General features: G+C 52.9%; 2 protein-coding genes across 13 annotated transcripts in view; one reads left to right on the plus strand and one right to left on the minus strand.

The window, feature by feature from the left end:
- The window catches only part of LTBP2 (latent transforming growth factor beta binding protein 2), a 100,705-nt gene extending 83,923 nt beyond the window's left edge, over positions 1–16,782 (plus strand). The window contains exons 18-35 of one of the 11 annotated variants that reach the window (XM_082451513.1): positions 3,041–3,160; positions 4,257–4,379; positions 4,592–4,717; positions 5,145–5,273; positions 6,065–6,187; positions 6,291–6,416; positions 6,806–6,928; positions 7,592–7,723; positions 7,998–8,123; positions 8,709–8,852; positions 9,720–9,911; positions 10,039–10,122; positions 10,829–10,957; positions 11,233–11,370; positions 11,462–11,629; positions 11,937–12,218; positions 13,221–13,370; positions 13,820–16,782. In XM_082451513.1, the coding sequence (XP_082307639.1) occupies positions 3,041–3,160; positions 4,257–4,379; positions 4,592–4,717; positions 5,145–5,273; positions 6,065–6,187; positions 6,291–6,416; positions 6,806–6,928; positions 7,592–7,723; positions 7,998–8,123; positions 8,709–8,852; positions 9,720–9,911; positions 10,039–10,122; positions 10,829–10,957; positions 11,233–11,370; positions 11,462–11,629; positions 11,937–12,218; positions 13,221–13,370; positions 13,820–13,965 (2,561 nt within the window). In that variant the 3' untranslated portion in view covers positions 13,966–16,782. Of the gene's footprint in view, positions 1–3,040; positions 3,161–4,256; positions 4,380–4,591; positions 4,718–5,144; positions 5,274–6,064; positions 6,188–6,290; positions 6,417–6,805; positions 6,929–7,591; positions 7,724–7,997; positions 8,124–8,708; positions 8,853–9,719; positions 9,912–10,038; positions 10,123–10,828; positions 10,958–11,232; positions 11,371–11,461; positions 11,630–11,936; positions 12,306–13,220; positions 13,371–13,819 lie in introns of all 11 variants that reach the window. The other 10 variants (XM_082451511.1, XM_082451514.1, XM_082451517.1 and 7 more) reach the window with 10 other exon arrangements.
- Positions 15,159–21,282, minus strand: ISCA2 (iron-sulfur cluster assembly 2). 2 transcript variants are annotated; one of them, XM_082451902.1, is made up of 4 exons: positions 21,059–21,282; positions 20,776–20,878; positions 20,537–20,652; positions 15,159–20,089 (listed from the first exon to the last, which is right to left on the minus strand). In XM_082451902.1, exons 1-4 carry the CDS (start codon positions 21,265–21,267, stop codon positions 19,915–19,917), a joined length of 603 nt encoding a protein of 200 aa, XP_082308028.1. In that variant the 5' UTR covers positions 21,268–21,282; the 3' UTR covers positions 15,159–19,914. The 2 variants fall into 2 exon arrangements, with proteins under 2 accessions (XP_082308028.1, XP_082308029.1); XM_082451903.1 differs by having other exon boundaries at positions 20,776–20,881.
- Positions 21,283–21,288: the final 6 nt, after the last annotated feature.

Genomic DNA, 21,288 nt, shown 5'->3' on the forward strand with positions numbered 1-21,288 from the left:
TCGATGGCATTTCCATCGTACCAGGACTCTGGGCTCCCATGGAAAGGGGTTAGATTCCCCTGCAGACTGCCAGGGCTCTGCTGTCCCCACCCACGTCCAAGGTCACCTGAGCGCCTGGCCCCTGAGTGAGCACCCTCCCCACCCTGTGCTCTCACAGGAGCAGAGGCAGCACCTTCACGTTTCCTCACGCAGAGGCTGCAGCGCTGCTTAGAGACGCTCCGGGATCCTCCCAGTGCACAGACAGCAGGCTGGCAAGCTGGTCCCTGGGGTGACTGTCTCCTTGGGTCTTCTGGGATCTCTTCAGCAGCCTCATACCAAGAGGATGTGAAGGTTTAGTTAGTCACATGGTCTCATTCTTTGGTCAGCAAACACTTGTTAAGTGCCAGCTGGGTCCCAGCCATGGGCTAGGAATATAGCAATAAAAAGACAGATAGCTCCTGCCCCCGAGGACCAGGATAAAAGCTACCAAAACATACCATAAGCTTAGATTAAAATTCAAACCCTAGACTAGGCAGAAAAATCTGGCTCCGGGCACCAAGAGGTTAGTGGAACAGCTTCAAGATATCTGGTGACATCAGAGCCTGTGCCTTTAACATGGAACCCACTTCATCCAGAATCTTTATCTGGCTCCTTTAATCGGCTAGGCTAGTGTCTCCGTTATATCCAACCCCACTTAGAAGAGGCCTGCCCTGGCTCAGGTGGAGACTGTGGGCTGCTTTGACCCTCTGCCCTCCCTCTCTCACCTGCTGACAGACCTCTCACACATGATCATCGCTGGCTGGGGCTCTGGTCTGAGGAAGGTATGCCAGGTGTGCCAGTGGTGGTGTGCCAGGATAGGCCAGGTTATACTACATTAACAACCAACCTCAACCTTAGTGATTTAGGACACCACAAACTTGACATCTGACCAAGGCCACATGTCCATCATGAGGAAACATCCTGCCCCACGTTTCCTCACCCTAGAACCTGGCTTAAGGAATAGCCAGCATCTTGAATGTGGCCAGTGTTCATGGAAGAAAGAAAGAGCACTCTGCAGGGTTGCACACAAATAAATGTTTGGGCCCATAAATTACACACGTTATAGCTATTGGCCAGCACTTGTCCCCTGGCCCCATCCAACCACAAGGGACCAGGAGGCACAAGCCCACCATGGCCCAGAAGTGGAGAGCTGGAATTCTTAGTGAACAGCATTCGTCCTGCAAGTCTCCTCATGCCCAGTGTGAAACAGTTCGGGCACCACCTCCACAGATGTGCCCAGAACATTTGGGGCAGGGCAGACCTCAGGGCCCTTTGCTCCTGGTAAATCTAATCTCCTTCCTATTCTGCCTGATCCCTGCAGGAGAGGTCCAAAGACTCCATTTTTCCTCAGTGTGGTCTTAGAGGAGGATCCTTGCCTCATTCTCTTTCTCTTCATCCTGGAGTCTCACATCCCTGAAGCAGGAATTGTGGATAATTCCCAATGGCTTTGCCCATTTTCCTTTGGTACCTCAGCCAAGGCCAGCGGGCCATGGTGCTGGCCAAATTTGGTGGCCCTAGGACCTTCATTTCCTCCACCTCTGTCTCATTCTCTCCATCTCTGTCTTTACAGAAGCCCTTAGAATAGTTTAGCCTGGTGTCACCACAGCCCAGCTAGGGGCTCTTGGCTGCCCTCTTTCCAGAGGTGAGCCTTATCTCAGTGTCCCCAAGATTGCCCGGGAGTTCTGGGTATCTCCTTACACACACCACCTGAAAAACCACCTGCCCTGTGTATGTCTTCCTCATGTATATTCTCAGGGTGAAGTTTTGACCTTGAGAGGTACCTGGTTCCCTGGGACAGAGGGCTGTGATGTACCCGGTCTTCTGTAGACCAAACAACCTCAGAGGAGATTCATATTCACCCTCCACTTCCGGGCCCATGTCCTGTTCTATAATGACAGCCGCTGGCTTGAGTCCCTTTGCAGAAAGCCTGTGTTCTGACCCTTGGCCCTACCTCCTGCCTTTCTTTCCTCCATGGGTGCTGAGTAGGTCTTCCGCCTGGGCAGTAGGGCCTCTGAATCTACATGAACTGGTGGCCTTCCTGCAGGAGAATGACAATTATCCACATAGGGAGGGTAAATCTGGCGCTCGGTCAATCTGTCTGTCATGAAGAGTGACTGAGAGCCTTGACACTGGGCCGGAGGAGCAGAATGTCCTCCTGCAGTCCTGACCCCGAGTTCAATCCCTGTGTTACAACCTCCCTAACTCAGCCCAGGTCGCCTGGGTGCCTTGGATGGTGGACTCCCCAGTATGCAAGCTTCCCACTGGGAAGAGCCCTGCATGCAGTTCCTGGGAGAAAGCTCACCCGCCCGCTGCTTGTCACTGTCCCAGGACTGGCTGCTCTCTCTCTCCGTGGATCACCCCTTCCCCTACTTGTCCGGCTGGTGCTCAGACTCATCCTTTCTGGCTGACTTTCCTGGATGTCACCAGAGTGGGTGCTGGAGCTCTATGTGGTTCTCAGCTAGAAGAAAAGTCTCCTCTCCAGCCAAGAAGCCTTGCCAGCCTCCACCCTTCACTCTGCATCAGCCTCAGGGCTGGTCTTGGCCACATCTAAGATTGTGGGGTCATCCTCAGTCCTCATTTCCTGGTGCAGGGAAGCCCATTTGGCCTTCATTGCCCAGCTAGGATCTATTCTGGGGCCTCTGGGATCTGCCAAGCACGTCCAAACACGTCATTGTCACCCCTTGTAAAGGAGCAAGGGAGATAGGAGGGCCCTTCCCAAGAGTCCAGCTCATGAAGTCAAGCTCTCTCACCCTCCCCTAGCTAGTGGAAGGGCAGCGTCCTTCACCAGGGAGTCTCCCTTCCTAAAGGTCTTGCATCTCTCTTTTGTCCAGGACAGTGGATGGGAGGTGGGGTTGGGAACACAGGACAGCACTCACTTTTTCCTAGTTTCCATCAGTACGGAAACTGACATCCCTCCTTCTCCCCAGCCAAGGGCAGGGTCAAGGATTTGCTTCTTCACAGCCCACTCATGTGCTGTGGTTTGCAGAGATGACCAAGGTGGGGGGGGGCTGTTATTTTGCAGATATCAACGAATGCCATCACCCTGGCACCTGCCCTGACGGGAGATGCGTCAACTCCCCCGGCTCCTACACTTGCCTGCCCTGCGAGGAGGGCTACAGGGGCCAGAGTGGGAGCTGTGTAGGTGAGGGCTGCTTGCCAAGGCACTGAGGGGGCTGTTTGGCCTTGGGACCCCTGGATGAGCCCACAACAGGAAGGGGAAGGGGTGGGCAGAGGGAAGTGGCTTGGAGGCTATTGTCCTCCACGACCTGGCTGGGTTCCCAGATGACGCTGGGGATGAGATGGGTGTGCTTCACTTACTGGTGGTCTGCCCTCTGAATCAGCCGGGGCGGGGGGTGGGGTGCCGTCAGCTCCTTGGCCATATCCGTCCAGGAGCTACAGCCCAAGGTCCCAGCAGCTTCTGTGGCTGGATCCTGCTAGGTAGAGTGAGGTACCAAGCGTCTTTGGAAGAGGCTGACACCGGTGGTGTGTTTCCCAGGGAGTGGTGGTCTTCTGCTCTTCTGCATCTCAATGTCTCAGTGTCTAACAGCAATGCCTACCTGAGCAGCGGGTGCCCTTCTCCCTCCGGGGGGAGGGGTGCTACATGTCATCTGTAGGAGGAATGCTCTTTCCCCTCAGCCCCCACAGGAAGAAGGACCCAGGGTTCAGCATGCCAGGAGGGACTGAGTTGTGAATAGACGCTTTGAGGCTCTGGAGAGGGCAGACATTTCCCAGCCCCTTGAGACTGCCACTCAGCCACCCAGCCACCCAGGCATAACTTGCCCTCTCTCTGCGTTGCCCACTCACCTATTGAACCTGGTGGGTGGGCTGGGAACATGAGATAATGCCAGTCTGGCTGGCGGGTAGGAGACCAGAGAGGTTCAGACTCACTATAAGGTGAGTCAGGGGTCTTAGACACTTGACTCCAGGTGTCCTCAGATGGGCCAAACCAGTCCCAGGGCTGGGGGACCTGGCCCCCTTTTCTAGCAATTTGCAGGATGTTCTGTGTCACTAGATAGAGCTGAAGTGAGCTCAGGGTGGCAGTGAGCTCAGGGGAGAAGGGTACCCTGTCTAAGTAGGTGGGCCCAGGAGCAGGAAGGACCTCGTGTCCTTCCCAGGGTGCCTATGGCCCCTCTGAATGCTGATTCCCTGGCCTCGTAATTGAGATGCTGTCAGCCTGATGATGGAGGCTGCGTGAGGGAGATGAGGCCAGCCCGCCATCCTGGACTTCTCTCCCGCAGATGTGAATGAGTGTCTGACCCCTGGGGTCTGCACCCATGGAACGTGCATCAACCTGGAGGGCTCCTTTAGATGCTCTTGTGAGCCGGGCTACGAGGTCACCTCAGACGAGAAGGGCTGCCAAGGTACAAAGAAGATCTGAAGCATGCTTTGTCCACAGCAAGTCAGACTGCAGCTGCTTCCCTCTGGTCCCGCATCCCTGAGCACGCTGACCCAACATGTGGCTGCGAGACCCGTCCTTTCCCCCACCCTGCCCCACTCCTGCCCCACTGGTCTCTGGCTAGCCTGGCGTGTCTGTCCTGCAGAGCCCCACACAGAGCTCAATGGCCTGTTTCAGATGTTGACGAGTGTGCCAGCCGGGCCTCGTGCCCCGCGGGCCTCTGCCTCAACACAGAGGGCTCCTTCACCTGCTCGGCCTGCGAGAGTGGGTACTGGGTGAACGAGGACGGCACCGCCTGCGAAGGTAACCCGGGGGAGGGGGGTTGGCAGAGAGGGACCAAGAACACAGGCCCTCTTACCTCTCAAAGAACACTCCATTTGTCCCCCAGCTTGGGGCTGATGCTGAGGGTCTCCAGGCTAGGCTAGAGGACCCTGTGAATGGACTTGGCCCCGGGGACAGCTTCTATTTCCTCCTCCATGAGGACAGGAGGAAAAGAGAGTCACGGAGGCAAGAGGGAAGCTGACGGCAGAGCTGCCCCGGGAGCGTCCTGGGGAGAGGGTACTGGGGTTGCCCTACAGAAGGCCCACAGCCAGGGCCTCCCCTTCCCCAGGGACCCCCAGAAAGTCCTACAAGCTCAGAGAGGGAACCAGAGGCGTGGGGTGGTTCCTGCCTCACCAGGTGGAGGGAGGCCTCCTAGGTCCCCGGGTGACAGGCTGGCTGTCTGCCCCAGACCTAGACGAGTGTGCCCTTCTGGGAGTCTGCCCCTCGGGAGTCTGCACCAACACTGCCGGCTCCTTCTCCTGCAGGGGCTGCGAGCGGGGCGCCCTGGGCCGCACCTGTGAAGTGAGAGGCCCCCCCCGTGGGGGAGAAGAGCGCAGACGGGGAGCGGGAGACTAACCCATCACCCTTAGAGAAGGGCGCTCACCTCAGATGGCGGGCCAGCTGGGGACACCTGTTCTTGCCCCTCGCCCAACAGTAGTCGGAAAGGCGACTGCAGATCTGGGTCTAGGGGACCACTGAGCCACTGGATCACAAGCTTCAGCGCATGTCAGAATCGCTGGGGGAGTTTGTTCAACAGGCAGCTTCCCGGGGCCTTGCCCCAGACCTACTAAATCCACCTCTGTTGGGGGCCCTTGGGATCTGTCATCTAACAAGGTCCTCAAGGGTTCCTTGTAAGGGTGGGTGCTGGGACCATATTCTGAAAAACCTTGGCCTGTACCAGGCAATCTGTAGGCCAATTTAAATAATCTAGTTTCTGTTACCTTCTCAGGTTCTCTGTATCTGCTTCCTTGGCTTATTTCTCATTTGCCTTCCCACTGTTTCTCAGTGAAATCTCAGCCATGATGAGGGCAGTGGGGTTCGGCCACCCTAGGCCAGGGTTGCTGGGAGAGGCCAAGTGTCCCCAGGGTGGGCACTGTGTGAGCGGCCAGAGGCAGCGGGAGCTGGGACAGAAGGAGGGAGCTGCAGTCGTCCTGCTCCTCAAAGGCTCCCTTGCCAGCTTCTCCCAGCTGTGCTGCTTTACAAGGGAACGATGCCCCTATGGGTCCAGTCTCCTCAGGCAGGTGCCAGGTCCTCTGGAGACCTGCCCATTGGCTCCTGCCCTTGGGAGGTGCTGCCATCGGCTGCCCCCCTCCCTGTGTGGCCCTGCAGATGTGGATGAGTGTGAAGACCCCCAGAGCAGCTGCCTGGGAGGCGAGTGCAAGAACACGGCTGGCTCCTACCAGTGCCTCTGCCCCCCGGGCTTCCAGCTGGCCAATGGCACCGCGTGTGAGGGTGAGTGGCTCCGGTCTCCCCACCGGGGACGGGGACGGGGGCAGAGTGCGCGGGGAGGCGGGAGCATCCCCAGGAGACAGCACAGCCCATCTTCTCCCTGCAGACGTGGACGAGTGCGTGGGAGAGGAGTACTGCGCACCGCGCGGCGAGTGTCTCAACAGCCACGGGTCCTTTTTCTGTCTCTGCGCCCCCGGCTTTGCCAGCACAGAGGGGGGCGCCAGCTGCCAGGGTGAGGAGCCAGCAGCAGGGGGCGCTAGAGGCTATCTAGAGTACTGAAATAAAATGCTCACGGTCCCACCCAGGATGGGAAGATAGGAGGCTGAGTGATGAGATGGGAGCCAGGTGTCAGGAGGGACTCAGTCTTCCTCCAGGGCCTCTCCATGGTGGTTATGGCAGGGGCCCTCACCCTCTCTCCCCTTGACACAGCCCCAGTTCCAGGGCTCTGCCCCCCCAGTCGGGCTTCTGGCTTCCAGCTCTGGACTCTCCCTCAGACCTTCCGGCACTTTCCTACTTCGAGCCACTCCCTGGCTCTCCTATGGGCTCCTCAGGGCCCAGAGGAAGCTGCACAGGGCCCTGGGGACCCATGGCTGGTCCTGCTGACGGATGTCTCTATTCTAGATGTGGACGAGTGTGCAGTCACTGACCGGTGTCTCGGGGGGCAATGTGTCAACACTGAGGGCTCCTTCAACTGTCTGTGCAAGACTGGCTTCCAGCCCTCCCCAGAGAGCGGGGAGTGTGTGGGTAAGGTCTCTGGGGGGAGCAAACGGGGCTCTTCCCCACGTCTGTCCCCTCCACTCTGCCTGCTCCTCAGCTCCCTGGGACCTGGAACCCCAGCTTCCGGGAAGCAGAGAACTTTCCACAGATTAATCATCCAATGCATTTATTGAGCCTCTGCTGACTCAGGGACTGTCTCAGGATGTCCTTGTGCTAGCAGAGCACACAATCTAGTTTTTAAAGCCAAACTGATACAATAGATATTTATTAAACACCACCTGGGTTCAGTGTCTTCTGCTGGAACAAATAGACAGTTATGGACAATCTTGAAATTGACCAAGGGAGGCAGATATGAAGACGACTCTCCATAATACACTTTGGGGAAGCTTTTCTATAAAGAGAAGTAGAAAGTGATCTGCTGTAGAGAGCAAGGTGTGGGGGACAGGAGTGTCACAGAGGCTGAGAGCTCAGTGCTCTCCTAGATAGCAGAGCGCTCACCTCCTAGACGCTCCGCCCTGCGGGTCAGGGGAAATGATCCTGAACTTGATGTTTGGGGGTTGACATGAGCACAGTAGTTTGAAACAGATCAAGGACCCCAAAGGTTGTGGTGCATGACCTTTTAATGCCAGAGAGGTAGAGCCAGAGTAGTGACCCGGCCACTTCTGTCCCCTCTCATGACTCTGGGGACAGACACTGATGAGTGTGAGGACTTCGGAGACTCGGCGTGTGGGGCCTGGAGGTGTGAGAACAGCCCCGGCTCCTACCGCTGTGTCCCGGGCTGCCAGCCCGGCTACCACGTGGCCCCGACTGGAGACTGCGCTGGTGAGTCGGGAGGGGGTGTCCAGGGTGAGAAGCCTGAGGACACCTATTTTTCATGTATCCAGCTAGAAACTATTTTTTGCAGCTGTTTGAAGTTTGTGTATTTTCCATACAGCAGTGCTTACACAAAAATTGAAGAGGAATATCAGTGTTAGAATTTTCCTTTCCTGTATTCAGAAGTTAGCTTTCAGAAATCTTGGTGTTAATAGACCAAATAAATAAAAATTCCCAGCGAATAGAGAGCACACCCTACACTGTAGCCTCCACTGTCCCACAGACATAGACGAGTGTGCCAACGACACCATGTGTGGGAGCCACGGCTTCTGCGACAACACCGACGGCTCCTTCCGCTGCCTCTGTGACCAGGGCTTCGAGACCTCGCCCTCCGGCTGGGACTGCGTTGGTGAGAAGCCTGTGGGCTAGCCAGCTCTGAGCCAGGGAGGGGAAGGCCCTTGGGCCCTTGATCCCATCTCCACAGATCTTGGCTGCCCTGCATAAAGGGGCCCTACGGCCCTCCTCCTGAAATGCTCAGGGTCTAACACGGCTCCATAAGGGGTCCTCATAGAGTGGCAAGGGAGGGAGATTTCAGCTCCACGCTATAGGGGCACCTTGGCCAGGTTGGTCAAGGAAGCGAGGCCACCTTCAACCAGCAGGGGAAGCAAGCACACTAGTGAAGTCACCACCCTTCTGCAGAGACCCTAAGGTCTCAAGAGGCACATTTGGGGACCGTGCAGAAGGAGGAACCCTTCTTCTTTGTCCATTTACGGACTCTTTTCTGCCACCCTTCTCCTTCTTTCTCTTCCTTCCCATGCCCTCTGCTCATCTGTTCCTCCTTCCTGCTAACTCATACCCACTTCCACTCTTGCCCCAAGGCCTAGCCTGTTTCTTTGGGGGGGATGAGACAAGGATCTGCCCGCTGGGCCTGAGGCCGGGGCAGGGGCCTGGGCTGCCTCTCCTCTGCCCACGAGCCCGTCCTCCTGCCTGGCAGACGTGAATGAGTGCGAGCTCATGCTGGCGGTGTGCGGGGCGGCACTCTGCGAGAACGTGGAGGGCTCCTTCCTGTGCCTCTGCGCCAGCGACCTGGAGGAGTACGACGCTCAGGAGGGGCGCTGCCGACTGCGGGTGGCTGGAGGTGAGCCCCGGACCCCACCCCGTCGCTGCGCACCACCACTCCATGGCTCACAGAGCGCTTCCACTGCTCCAGCTCTTGAGAGGGACCTGGGCCGGGCCGGGCTGCAGCGCAGGGATGGAGCGCCGAGGGGTGGGGAGTCTGAGAGTGGGGTGCCGAGTCTGCTCCAGGCCAGGGAACTTCCAGGAGGCTGCAGGGTTTTGATGACCCTACAGGAGGCTCAAGAAGCTATAATGCCAACTTAGGGGGGCCCCAGGGATCTCAGATTGAGCCTTGGAGGGACCCTCAATCCAACCCCAAGGATCTCTTGGCCAAGGGAGACTCTGAAGCTGAGCTAAGCTCGACTCTTCCCGTCCCACTCCACCGAGAGCTGCTGCTGGGTTCAGCCTCTCAGCCCCGGCTGGACTAGGGCTCAGCTGGACTTCTCTGACTTGGGAAAAGCAAGCAGGACTCAGGACAAGGAAGGGTGGGAGGGGCAGGGGTACAGTGTGAAGCAGAGGAATGGGCAGAGAGGGCTGCCCATACGGTATGCCAGGGACTGGGGGTGCCCCACTGCAGCGGAGGGAGGCAGGATGGTACGCTGGAAGGAGCGGGGGTTTGGCACCAGAGGAACGGGGGTCAACCCTCTGCTAAGCCACTAGGCGGCTGTGGCAAGTCACCTAGCTTCTCGAAGCCTCGGCTGCCTCTTCTACGACAGAGGGCTGAGGGTAAGCTCTCCGAAGGGTGTGAAGAGCATCAGGCGAGACGAGGGAAGCATTTCGCACGCTGTAAAGCGCTATATAAATGGTTAGCTTTTAAAATAAATTCAAAGGCTAGGGTGCCCCAGGGGGCCATGAACAGACAATAATAAGGGGCTTCTATCGCGAATAGGCCAGAGGATCCCTGAGGCCCCGCCAGGGGAACAGCCCCCAGGCCCCATCCGCATGGGATGCTACTCTGGGCAAAAGGGCCAGCCGCCCTGCTCCAGCCTTCTGGGCCGGAACACCACGCAGGCCGAGTGCTGCTGCACCCAGGGCACCGGCTGGGGAGACGCCTGTGAGCTGTGCCCAGCCGAGGACTCAGGTAAGGCCCCCAAGGGTCCCAAATCCTCTCAGGGGCAGCTCTGCAGGGTGACACTGAAAGAAGGGGGGAGAGGAAGCGGGGGTGGCAGAACCCTTCTCTCTCTGAGCTTGGATGCCTCCCTGCACAGTTGAATTCAGCGAGATCTGCCCTAGTGGGAAAGGCTACATCCCTGTGGAAGGAGCCTGGATGTTTGGACAGACCACATACACAGGTAACCTCCCTACAGACCCTCCTTCCCAAACGCCACTCACCTGACTAGGCCCGGCCTGGTCCTCTAGGAGGCCCCCAGGGAAGCTCAGCATGCAGTCCCTGCCTCTCAGGGTGCTTCCAACATTCCTGTCCCAGGGCTGCAGATTTTTAGCTGGAAGTTCTGACCTGAGCTCCTCCTGGAGTGTCTATACAACCCCACTTCGGTTTCTCTGCTCACTCGAGGCTGAACCCTCCAAGGAACAAACTATGATGCCTTGACTAACCCAGTCACAGGGCACAGGGACACAGGCCGGAGGCAGCTGCTGGTCTCCCTGGCGCCACTTACGAAGCCCGAAACTTTGGGGAACTCACACTCAGAAAGGGTGGTTCAGGTGTGGGCTCACACCTGAAACTGCAAAAGGAAATAACAGAAACGGAAGTAGTTCCCCTTGAATGCTTGCTACGTGCCAAGCACCGTTTTAAGCACCTTACGTGTATTAACCTTTTAATCCTCATAATAACTCTAAGAGTTTAAGTAGTGGTATCCATATTTTCTAGGTAGGAAACTGAGGCAAGGAGAACTTAAGCAATTTGCCCGAAGTCACCCACCTGGCAAGTGGCAAGGCCGGGATTCGACCCCAGCCAGTCCGGCTTTGGAACCCCTAGTCCTAAGAACTGCCCCATCCTGCTTCTCACCTTCCCCTCGCCTCAGCTCTGCCCTCCCACAGATGCCGACGAGTGTGTGATGTTTGGGCCCGGTCTCTGCCAGAACGGCCGGTGCCTCAACACGGTGCCTGGCTACATCTGCCTGTGCGATCCTGGCTACCACTACGATGCTGCCCGCAGGAAGTGTGAGGGTGAGACACCTGCCACCCCTCCCCCCCGGGGCCCAGAGCTGAACGCTCACCCACCCCTGCCAGCCAGCCCAACTCTTGCTGGGAGTTCCACTTCCCGGGGAAGACACCCGCCACAGCGGGCAGGTCTGAGGTGAGGGAACCTACTGGAAAGGCATCCCTGGGAAGGGGGTGAGGAGGGGACGCAGTTACAAGAAAACCCCCTTCCCTGAAGGTGGCCTGTGGGCAGGCCACGTTGGCACTGCCCCCGACCTTCCTCCCATCTCCCTGCCTCCCAGATCACGACGAGTGCCAGGACATGGCCTGTGAGAATGGCGGGTGTATGAACACGGAAGGCTCTTTCCACTGCTTCTGCAGCCCGCCCCTCATCCTGGACCTCAGCCAGCAGCGTTGCGTGAACAGCACCAGCGGTGCGGGTCAGTGGGGGGGGCCATGGGACGCTGGGGCAGCAGGGGGAGCAGACCTGGGCTGGGGGGTCTCACATGCCTCCGTGCCCTGTGCCACCAGAGGACCTGCCTGACCATGACATCCACACGGACATCTGCTGGAAAAAAGTCACCAATTACGTGTGCAGCCATCCCCTGCACGGACGCCACACCACCTACACTGAGTGCTGCTGCCAGGACGGCGAGGCCTGGAGCCAGCAGTGTGCTCTGTGCCCCCCCAGGAGCTCTGGTGAGAAGGGCGGCCTGTGCCTGAAGAAGGGAAGCGGGGACACCTGCAGAGCTGGGCTGGGCCCCAGGGTAGGGGATGTCCTCACCTTGGAAGGGTGGATTTAGAACGGAGTAGGGCAAGTCAAGGCCCTGTCTTCCGTCCCTGTTGTTTGGGGACAGAGCGGGGCAGGGAGTGGCGGGGGAGAGGACGGCAGTCCCAGCACGCTCCCTCTCTCCGTGGGGTGGTGAGCGTGAGCTGGGGAAACAGCACTCCAGGCTTCAGCTACCAGGAGCCAGGCCCAGCTTCCTCTCTCCCTCCTCCCTGACAGAGGTCTACGCTCAGCTGTGCAACGTGGCCCGCATTGAAGCGGAGCGGGAGGCCGGGGTCCACTTCCGGCCCGGCTATGAGTATGGCCCGGGGCCCGAGGACCTGCACTACAGCCTCTATGGCCCAGACGGGGTCCCCTTCTACAACTACCTGGGCCCCGAGGACACCATCCCCGAGCCGCTCTTCCCCAACATAGCCAGCCGCCCAGGGGACCGCACACCGGTCCTTGAGCCTCCCCTGCAGCCCTCAGAACTCCAGCCCCACTACGTGGCCAGCCATCCAGGTCTGTGTTGCTGCAAAAATGGGGAAGAGGTGGGCTCTGAAGCTGTTTCACTTCCATCTCCTCCATGTGCTCATCACTGTCAGCAGGGTGAGGACAGGGAAGGGAAAAGACCACCAAGGCCCCCTCACGGGTCACTCAAGGGAAAACTCCAAACGCCCGGGTCACACACTAACACCTCCCTCTGACGGACTAGCACAGGGGACACACAGAGGTACAGGGCATCATCCTAACCTCAAAAGCTGCCTGTGGGAGTTGAAGAGGGGGACAGCAGCACGTCCCGCCACGCCGCTTACAGTACGCAGGATACCCTGCTCTACAGGTTCACACTCGTGACCTGAAATTGGAATCAAGGATTTCTAATCACTTTAAAGGTCCACTGTGGTGACCCAGTTTGTAAGTGGCAATGACCCCAGCACTCAGGACTTGGATTCTAACGAGGAAGTCGGGCCTGGCATCTGTGCAGTGGACACGGTACCTGCCACGGGGACAGCCACTGCATCAGACTGATCAAAACTGCACTGAGATTAGGGACAGGGTCTTTTCCAGGGGAGGGAGGGTTGCTTAGAGAAAGAAGAGGGTTAGGCAGATCTTGGAGGAGTTTTGCTTTGTGGTGAGTGAGGGTAATTCCCTTTTGCTACCAATCGTGTCCGCCCCAAAAAAACTATGTAAAGATTTTAACAAAATACCCTGCCGCCAACCACAACAAAATCAAAACTGTACAGGGACACCCAAGCGCTCAGGAGCCCTGGCGTTGTGAAAGCAGTGAGTCCCAACCTCCCCAGAGCCCTCATTCAAAGTAAGCGTGTCTCCCCATCTAAAAGGACACGTACTTATTTTTAAGAGTATTGTTTTTTGTCTCAGCATCTTTCTGTGAGAGTGTTATGATCCTCCCCACCCCGACCCCAGGAGTTCATTAGGGGAAACCCTCTGAGCGGAGGGCGAGGGCCCCGGGGTGGAGTACAAGGCCTTAGACCCCTTCTCTCTCTGACTCCCTCCTACCAGAGCACCAGGCCGGCTTTGAAGGGCTTCAGGCAGAGGAGTGCGGCATCCTGAACGGCTGTGAGAACGGCCGCTGCGTGCGCGTGCAGGAGGGCTACACCTGTGACTGCTTCGAGGGCTTCCAGCTGGACATGGCCAACATGGCCTGTGTGGGTAGGTTTGGAATCACAGAGGCAACGCCCAGGGAGCAGGACGGCCCTGCTGGCTCCATGTGGCAAAGTCAGACTGGCCCACTGCTCACTGAGGGTACAGGACTGAGCCTAGCTGGGAGATCCACTGCTGCCCCCTAGCAGGCCTGCCGGGATCCAGGCCGAGCGGTGAGCGCTCCAAAGGTCTACGCTGTGTTTAGAAAGCCCTTTCCATGGAGGTTCCCAGATAGAAGAAAGGCAGGGACAAGACAGCATGGTCACAGTATGGGCTCACTATCACCGGCTTTGTGTCCGTGAGTTGCTTCCTTTTGGGCAGTGACTTTACTCTCCGGCCGCCACATCTAGGATTCCACTGCAGGGCAGGGGTCAGGGCTTAGTGGCCAGAGGGACAGAGGCAGCAGGCCGGAGGCATGTGGGTTCCCTACAGCTCTCTCTTCCCTCTCCTCCTCTTAGATGTGAATGAATGTGATGACTTGAACGGGCCTGCAGCACTCTGTGTCCATGGTCACTGCGAGAACACAGAGGGCTCCTACCGCTGCCACTGCTCCCCAGGTTATGTTGCCGAGGCAGGCCCCCCACGCTGCACCGCCAAGAAGTAGCAGCGAGGGGTCAGTGCAGGCAGTTACCTGGAAATGGGCCCTGGCCACCGGCGGGGCCTTGAGGAAGCTTTCCTAGTTGGGGAGACGACATAAAGACACCGGGCAGCAGGCTCTGCAGCCAGCTCCCAGCCAGCCTCACCTGCTTTTCATCTCCCCCAGCTTCGGCTCTGGCTGTGAGCTTCTGTCACCAACTCCACACCGCCATGCCCTTGCTTGGCTCAAACACCACCAAATGCTTTAATGCTTCAACCACTGGCCGTGAGGCCCAGTCTGCCATCTGTCCTGGCCTTGCTATGGGATGCTTACCAAAGGATGGCCCTGAACCAGCTCCTCAAGCTGTGCAAACATGCAAGGTCCTTCAGCCTCACACTGCACACACCCTTTTCCAGCCATGATCCACGTATCATCCTGATGATTCCACACCTGGATCAGAGGCTACATCTGCCCTGGGATGGTCCTTCAGAATCTATCAAGCCAAAAAGGATTGGGGGGAGTTTGGGGAGTGACTCCAATGCCTCCTCCCAAGAACCATCACCACCACTCAGCCAATCTGGTCTGGGCCAGTTGTGCCACATCTCCACCCTGTTGCCAGTTCTGTGGCCCCGGGGAAGGGCAGAAGATCCCATCTCAGAGAAGCAAGACTGATACTATATTGCTAGTAAGAGACACAGATGAAGGGGAGCAAGGAGCCTGAGAAAGCAGCAAAAAGGCAATGTAAAAAAATATGGGGAGTTGATTAAAAAAAAAGGGGGAGCCAGGGCTTTATACAAGTCTAAAGAAAATATTCAGTAGCTTCAGGTAAATAAACATTCAGAATCTACCCAGCAATAGCTCCTGTACACCACAGCAGGGGCTGCCACAAAGCAGGGTGCCCACCTCCGAAGACCTCTGTTAAATACATACTGCTTCTTACAGGAAGCAAATCTCTCCTGGGCTCTCCTTTTGTGGACACCAGTTTGATGTGCTAAAAATAAAGAGGTCTATTTTCTAGCTTATGAAATACAGCGTAATCTTGTTTAGGGGAAGCGAGATTTCCTATGTTGTTTCTTCTCTCTACTCAGAGGCCTCTGTCCTCTTCCCCTTCATAAAACGGCTGGCTGGCATCCCACTGAGTTTACAAGTAGAGACTCACTCCAACCTTGGCTAGCTGGGAGTTTAAAACCACGGTGGAATAAAGAAATGTACATCTGGGCTCTTCTGTTTTTGTTTTTATTTCATATTAAACCAAATTTATAAACCAAATTTCTTGGCTGAGTCTAAATGTTAGAGATGAGGCTGTGCTACCCCCTCGCCAGCTCTGCCGACAGCCTATGATTGGGTTCCAATATCCAATAGGAAAAGGTTCTTTCCTCTTCCAAGACAAAGAAAGCTCTGACTTTGCATTTCTCTGATGAATGGCAATGTAAATGAACAAGGCTCTGTGCGCCTGAAGACATGGAGATGAACGCTCTTTTCTTAATCTGTCCTGTCCTACCTGCTGCTCTGTCAGCCATCACAAAATAACTTATTGAATGCTTGCTATGTGCCAGGCCTGTGTTGAATGCTGTACACAAATTTCATTTAATCATCCAACAATCCTACTTACTATTTTTACTCCCAATTTACAGATGAGGAACTTGGACTTACAAAGCTTAAATAATTTGTTCTAGGTCACTATACTAGTTGAGATGTTCTCAGCAGACAAAAATATATAGTTCTTAAACATATGAAAATATTCTGACCTTCATTCATAATAAAAAGAAATACAAGTTAAAACTACACTGAGACACTTTTTTAAACTGTCAGATTGGCAAAGATTTAAGTTTGTTAAAACTCCTAGTTGGCAAGCACCTGGGGAAAGAGGTACTCACGTACATAGCTGACAGGAGTATATATTGACAAAACTTCTGAAGAGGATAATATGGCAATGTCTTTCAAAATTATAAAAGCACTTACTCTTCAAATCAGTAGTTCCACTTCTCGGAATTTAACCTTCAGATATATTCTCACCAAATGTAAACTGACATATGTAAGAGGTTATTTATTATAGCATTATTTGTAATAGCAAAAGGTTAGAAGCAATTAATTGCTATGGAGCCCTAATAAGAAAAAAAAAAAGTGTCTCTAAATGCCTGGGTAAGATTTCCAAAATAGATTAAGGGAAAAAGGAAGGTTATACAACAAAGTGAAGCCTACGCTGCTATTGCTATTTGTCTAAAACAGAGGGGGAAAAGAATTGGGTACCTGCTAACCTCATCCTTGCCACTCCACCTCACACGCCATATTTCAGAGAACTCACCATTCCTCAATATAGCCTTCGGGCACTGCACTTTCTTAAATGCTGTCCCCACTGCTCCTCCTCTCACCCCTCACCTTCCTGTTCGCCCTTCCCAAGATATTTCATGCATTACACATACTTCCTTGTATTAGAAACACAAATGGCACACTGTGCATGCTGTTCTGCACTTTTTTTACTTAATACATACTTGCACATAAATGGTTGTCTCATTCTATTTTATAACTGTATACTTCTCCATTGAACGGATAAATCATAATTTATTTAATCAGTCCCCTATTAATGGATATTTCCATTGTTTCCTATCTTTTGCTATTAAAAATAATGGTGTAATGAACATTCTTGTGCATATGTTATTTCACATTGTATCTACGGAATTGTACCTGTGGGCTAAATTCTTAGAAACAAGGGTAGTTGATGGGGAGGGCAACAGAGTGGATGGGCACAGGATTGGGAGACTTTTCACTGTATTCCCTTTTGTGTCTTTTTGAATTTTGTACCATATGTCTTACCTATTCAAAAATAAAATATTTTTAAATACAGCTGCTGGACATAGACTGCTTAAATGCTCCCTCTCTTTATATACTTATCTGACTATATTTTACAATTAAAGCCAGATGCTAATTATTTCAAAACTTCTTAAAGCAAACTTCCTTTAAACAGCCCTGTGGCATTTCTGTGGAGAAATGGCAAACAAGGATTTTAAAAGAGCAATCATGAACATCAATGCAAGATATCTAGAAAAGTAGAGGAGTTTCCTGCTTTTGAGACAAACATGCAAGGCCATGATAATGTTGCAAGGGACAGTGTTAGGCTCTGCCCACTGCAGGGTGTCAGTTCAGGGCCAGAGTTCACGGGAGGGCTACCCCATGACAGTCAGTGCTGCCCACTTCTCTGTATAGGACGCTCCTGCCAAATGTCGACCCTCCGCTCACGCTTTATGACAAAAGACCAAAAGAATGGGGCGCAATTCTCAGAAGAAAAGTTAGAGAAAGAAGAGTATCTTCTTGGACACCTACCTTAGTAGTCCTTCCTAATCTCTTACTTCTGAATCCCTTGTAACTGGTCAACATTCCCAAAGAAACTAATGGTGGGTGGGACACCTATAGTTTATATACCACTGGTCACTATCAATCATGTAACTGAAGAGCATGATTCCGCAACAAGGAAAGATCTGGATGTTGACCAAGAAGCCCCCTCTTTTGAGCCGACAACATAAAGATTCACACATAAAGCAGGGGGAGGGCTCCTGTGCCTTCAGTTCTTACACAATTATGTTTGGCTATGGCAATGGTGGGGCATGTTGCCCCAGGCAGTCACTAGCTTATGAAGTTAAATAAAACCAATTCTGCAATAAATAGCATCTTGATAACCTCCCCTCAAAGTAATAGGGAGGCAAAAAAAATCTTCCAGCTGATACTGGAAGAGTACAACATTTTCCTAAATGAACTGCACAGTGAGGAAAATTTGTGAAAACGTCTGCTGGCTTTTATGGCCTGCCAGGAAGAGGGCATCTGGTCAAAAGAGCCTGCAGAAGATCTTAAACCTATTTTACCACCACTTACTATTATTCCAAGCCAACTGCCCTGTCCCCTTGATGCTATCAACTCCCCCTGCCCTGTGTTCTTAAGATTTCTACATTGCCCTCCTCCAATGGGGACCTCTTGTCACCACCTCAGGTTTCCCTATGAAGCTTTTCCAATGTGATAAGGTGATTCCTCCCTAACCCACCCTTTGGAAACACAAAATTCCAATTCTTCCGTTAATAGGAGGTATTTACACATGGTCAATCAAAGAGACCCTGTTCCTGCCTAACTGACCACTGGAATTTAATTGTTTATTGAACAACTAAAGCTATTATGCCTGTGCTAAGATCACCATATAAATAAATAACCCACAAAAATATCATGGAAGAAGAGGTTTAACACCTAAAATTAACAAAATCTCCTTCTAAGGAGGATGAAAGGACTGTCTGAGCTGAAAATCTTATTAGGCCCAGGTATTGGCAGCAACTTTCAATGGCTTAGCAGAGTTACACACAGACACTTCCACAGTATGCTGCTTTCTGCCCCCTTCCATGCACATCTGCTAAAAAAACTGCTCAGGTTTCTGAGTGCCCCCTTCTTTCATCTTTGTACACACTGCACACACGATAGGTTTGTCTTCTCTAAGTCCTAGGTTTTCCCATATTGAAAATGTAAGTATGAAGTTTCTGTCTCAGATATTTTGTCTCTAAATTCTGTATTTCTATTTTTCTAATGGTAAATTCTTTATTGAATGACCTTAATTCCAATCCAGTCTATAAAAGTTTCAGTCCAGTCCCGAAATACAAGATTTGCTGACATGAGCTTTTAGGCTCTCGAGGAAAAGATGGGTTTAACCAATAATCCTGACAGAATCAACTTGGTTGTGGTTTCCCCAGCATTAGCATTCATTAATCATTTGTCATGGTGGTGGTGGTGTTTTTATCTTGTTTTAGTTGTCTGTCCATGCAGTTCTGGCTGCCCCAGCTCCGTCACACACAAACCATGATTGTTTCTAGCTCTTTAGCCTATTTAAGTGCTATACCAAACAAGTACTTTAAAATTCATTGGAATTTGTGGCTAAAAAGCTCTTCTTTCAGTGACTCTAAAGTAAGATTACCAAGCTTAACAAATAAATATACAGGATACCCAGTTAAATTTGAATCTCAGATAAACAACAAATAATTTCTAGTATTCAGAGACACACTTATACTAAAAATTATTTGCTATTTATCTGAAATTCATATTTAAATGGGCATCCTGCATTTTATCTGGTAGTCCAAACTAAAAAAAAAAAAAAAAAAAAAAAAATCCCCAAGTATCTATTATCTATGCCAAGAAAGGGACCAATTCCTGCTATGCAATGAGACCAGAAACATTTTACACCATAAGGTAAGTGAAGCAACATATTCTAAAAAGAGTCAGTCACTAAATGATCAAAGAAGCTTAAAATGTCTGTGTGAATATGGAGTATGGAGGCTATTTGTCAAACAATTCAAGTATCAGTAAGGTTTAGGTCCAAGTTTTCTGGGTGATGGGCGATTGGTTTTGTGAATCTAGCAGATTCATGAATATGAGAGGAAAATGTATCTGCTGTAACAAATGGGAAGCAGAGAATGGGCTGCATAGAAAATAAGGGTAAGTCAACTAGCACATTCAGGAAGGATGAGGTGAAAAAGGTAACATTTCATTTGCCTTTTTCATCCTCTCTGGCCTAGTAACCAGTGTTCAACCTACCCAATCTGTGACCCTGATCCACAACACAAGTAATTAAGGACTTTCTTTAAAATGAAGCTTTTGTACATAGCTATACACATATGTACAAGTAGCTCTGAAGGCCAGAGAATTCCAAATTCTGGAACCTTGGAGGCTCTACAGATGATACTGGTTTCAACAAGTTACTAAATCTTAGGTAATATGCTAAGTCTTAGCATCTACAGGCTTGGCCTTACAACTGTGTGGGAGAAATTAACTCAAGAGTAAAAGCTTCACATTCTGAAAATAAATAGTGGTGAAACACAGCATTCCTGGATTGAGGGAAATCAAATTGTGAGAGGGACATGATTGGAAGGAAACCTCTAGAATTCTTCTAATCCCAGGTTCCTCAAATCCGTAGCGATGATAGTAATCTCTGGGTCACCTGTCATCACATCAAAGTTTGACAGAGAAGGATGACCCACAGGAGCAGCCTTGCTGTGCTTGAGGATTGTTCAGCACTTGAAATGAGCTTCGGATCAGTTCTTGGCTGAAGTCCACATGGGCCCCTTTCACGAAGGCCAAGCTATCAGAGTCAACCACCACTCTTGCCCCACCCTGTTCAAATACCCTGAAAAGATGGGAGGAAGGCATTAATGAATATCATACACACCAAAAACATAACTGCCCTCTGAGCCCAGAGATGCACATCCTCTGTTTTCTGAAATACAGAGGAAGCTTCCCTTATTACCTCTAACAGGTGCTGATCTTCTTTGAGGCAAAAAGATTCAACGGAATGAATACTAGGAAATGTTTAGAGATTTAAGCCTGGAATCTTTCTAGTCCAGCCTGACCCTCTACCAACTACCCTATGCACCTAGACGGGCCAGTTTTCCTCCTATGACTTAGTTATTTTGAATCAAGACAACAAATCTTCACTGTATCCCCACTGTGTGAGAAGGGTGATGTTAAATTATCCTTAGCAAACGTTTTAAATGTGGAATAAAAGTGCACCTTAAACTGGAGACACTTTTATCCCTCCTGCACATTCTCTGGGAACCCACCCCTTTCTCCTTGCCTGTCGTCGGGGTTGATAACTGTATCCAGTGAAAATTTGTATTGGAATCCGGAGCATCCACCTCCCTCCACCTCCAGCCTGAGGAATTCTGACCCTTCGGTGATTTCCAGAAGCCTCTGAAATGCAGGAAGGGGGGGGTCAAGAATGCCAGGCAAGGGGAGAGAGAAAGGTGGGCCACGGGGAGATCCCCCCACTCCCGGCCCTCGCCCGCCACCGCTGCCCCGCGTCCGGCCTCTTACCTGGACGCAGCTGTCGGTGAGGTGGATCTGCCCTTCGCCAGCTTCGGGGCTGGAGGACGACAGTTCCCGAAGCGCCCGAGGTCCGCGGGAGGCCGCGAGGAGCCTGCTGCGCAAGGGGGGAGGGTGAGCCTGGGAGCAGAGAGGCACCTGGCGCCCTCCAGCTGGACAGCCTCACGCCAAACCTTCACCTCCCCCGCGAGCCTTAGCTTCCCTTTAGTCCTGGAGGCGCAGAACCAAACACCCTTCCCAGGTGCTTTTCTAGGCTTGGTACCTGCCCCCTTACCAGGGAGTGACTGCTCTCAGAGCCGCAGCGGTTAGACACAACCCTCTGACGGCCGCCATTTTCTTCCACAAGCACCGCCCCTCGCATTGCCCCAATCCCCTTCTGCTTCTGGGCCTCGGGAAGCGGGACCCACAGAGACCCCGCCTCTGAGCACACCTATTGGGTGGTGCAGGAGGAGGGGGGATTTGATTGGCTAGAAATGCTCCCATTGCGGAAGCGGGGACGCACCC

This window comes from Balaenoptera physalus (genome assembly GCF_965194825.1).
Source record: "Balaenoptera physalus genome assembly, chromosome: 2".
NCBI classification, from domain to species: domain Eukaryota; kingdom Metazoa; phylum Chordata; class Mammalia; order Artiodactyla; family Balaenopteridae; genus Balaenoptera; species Balaenoptera physalus.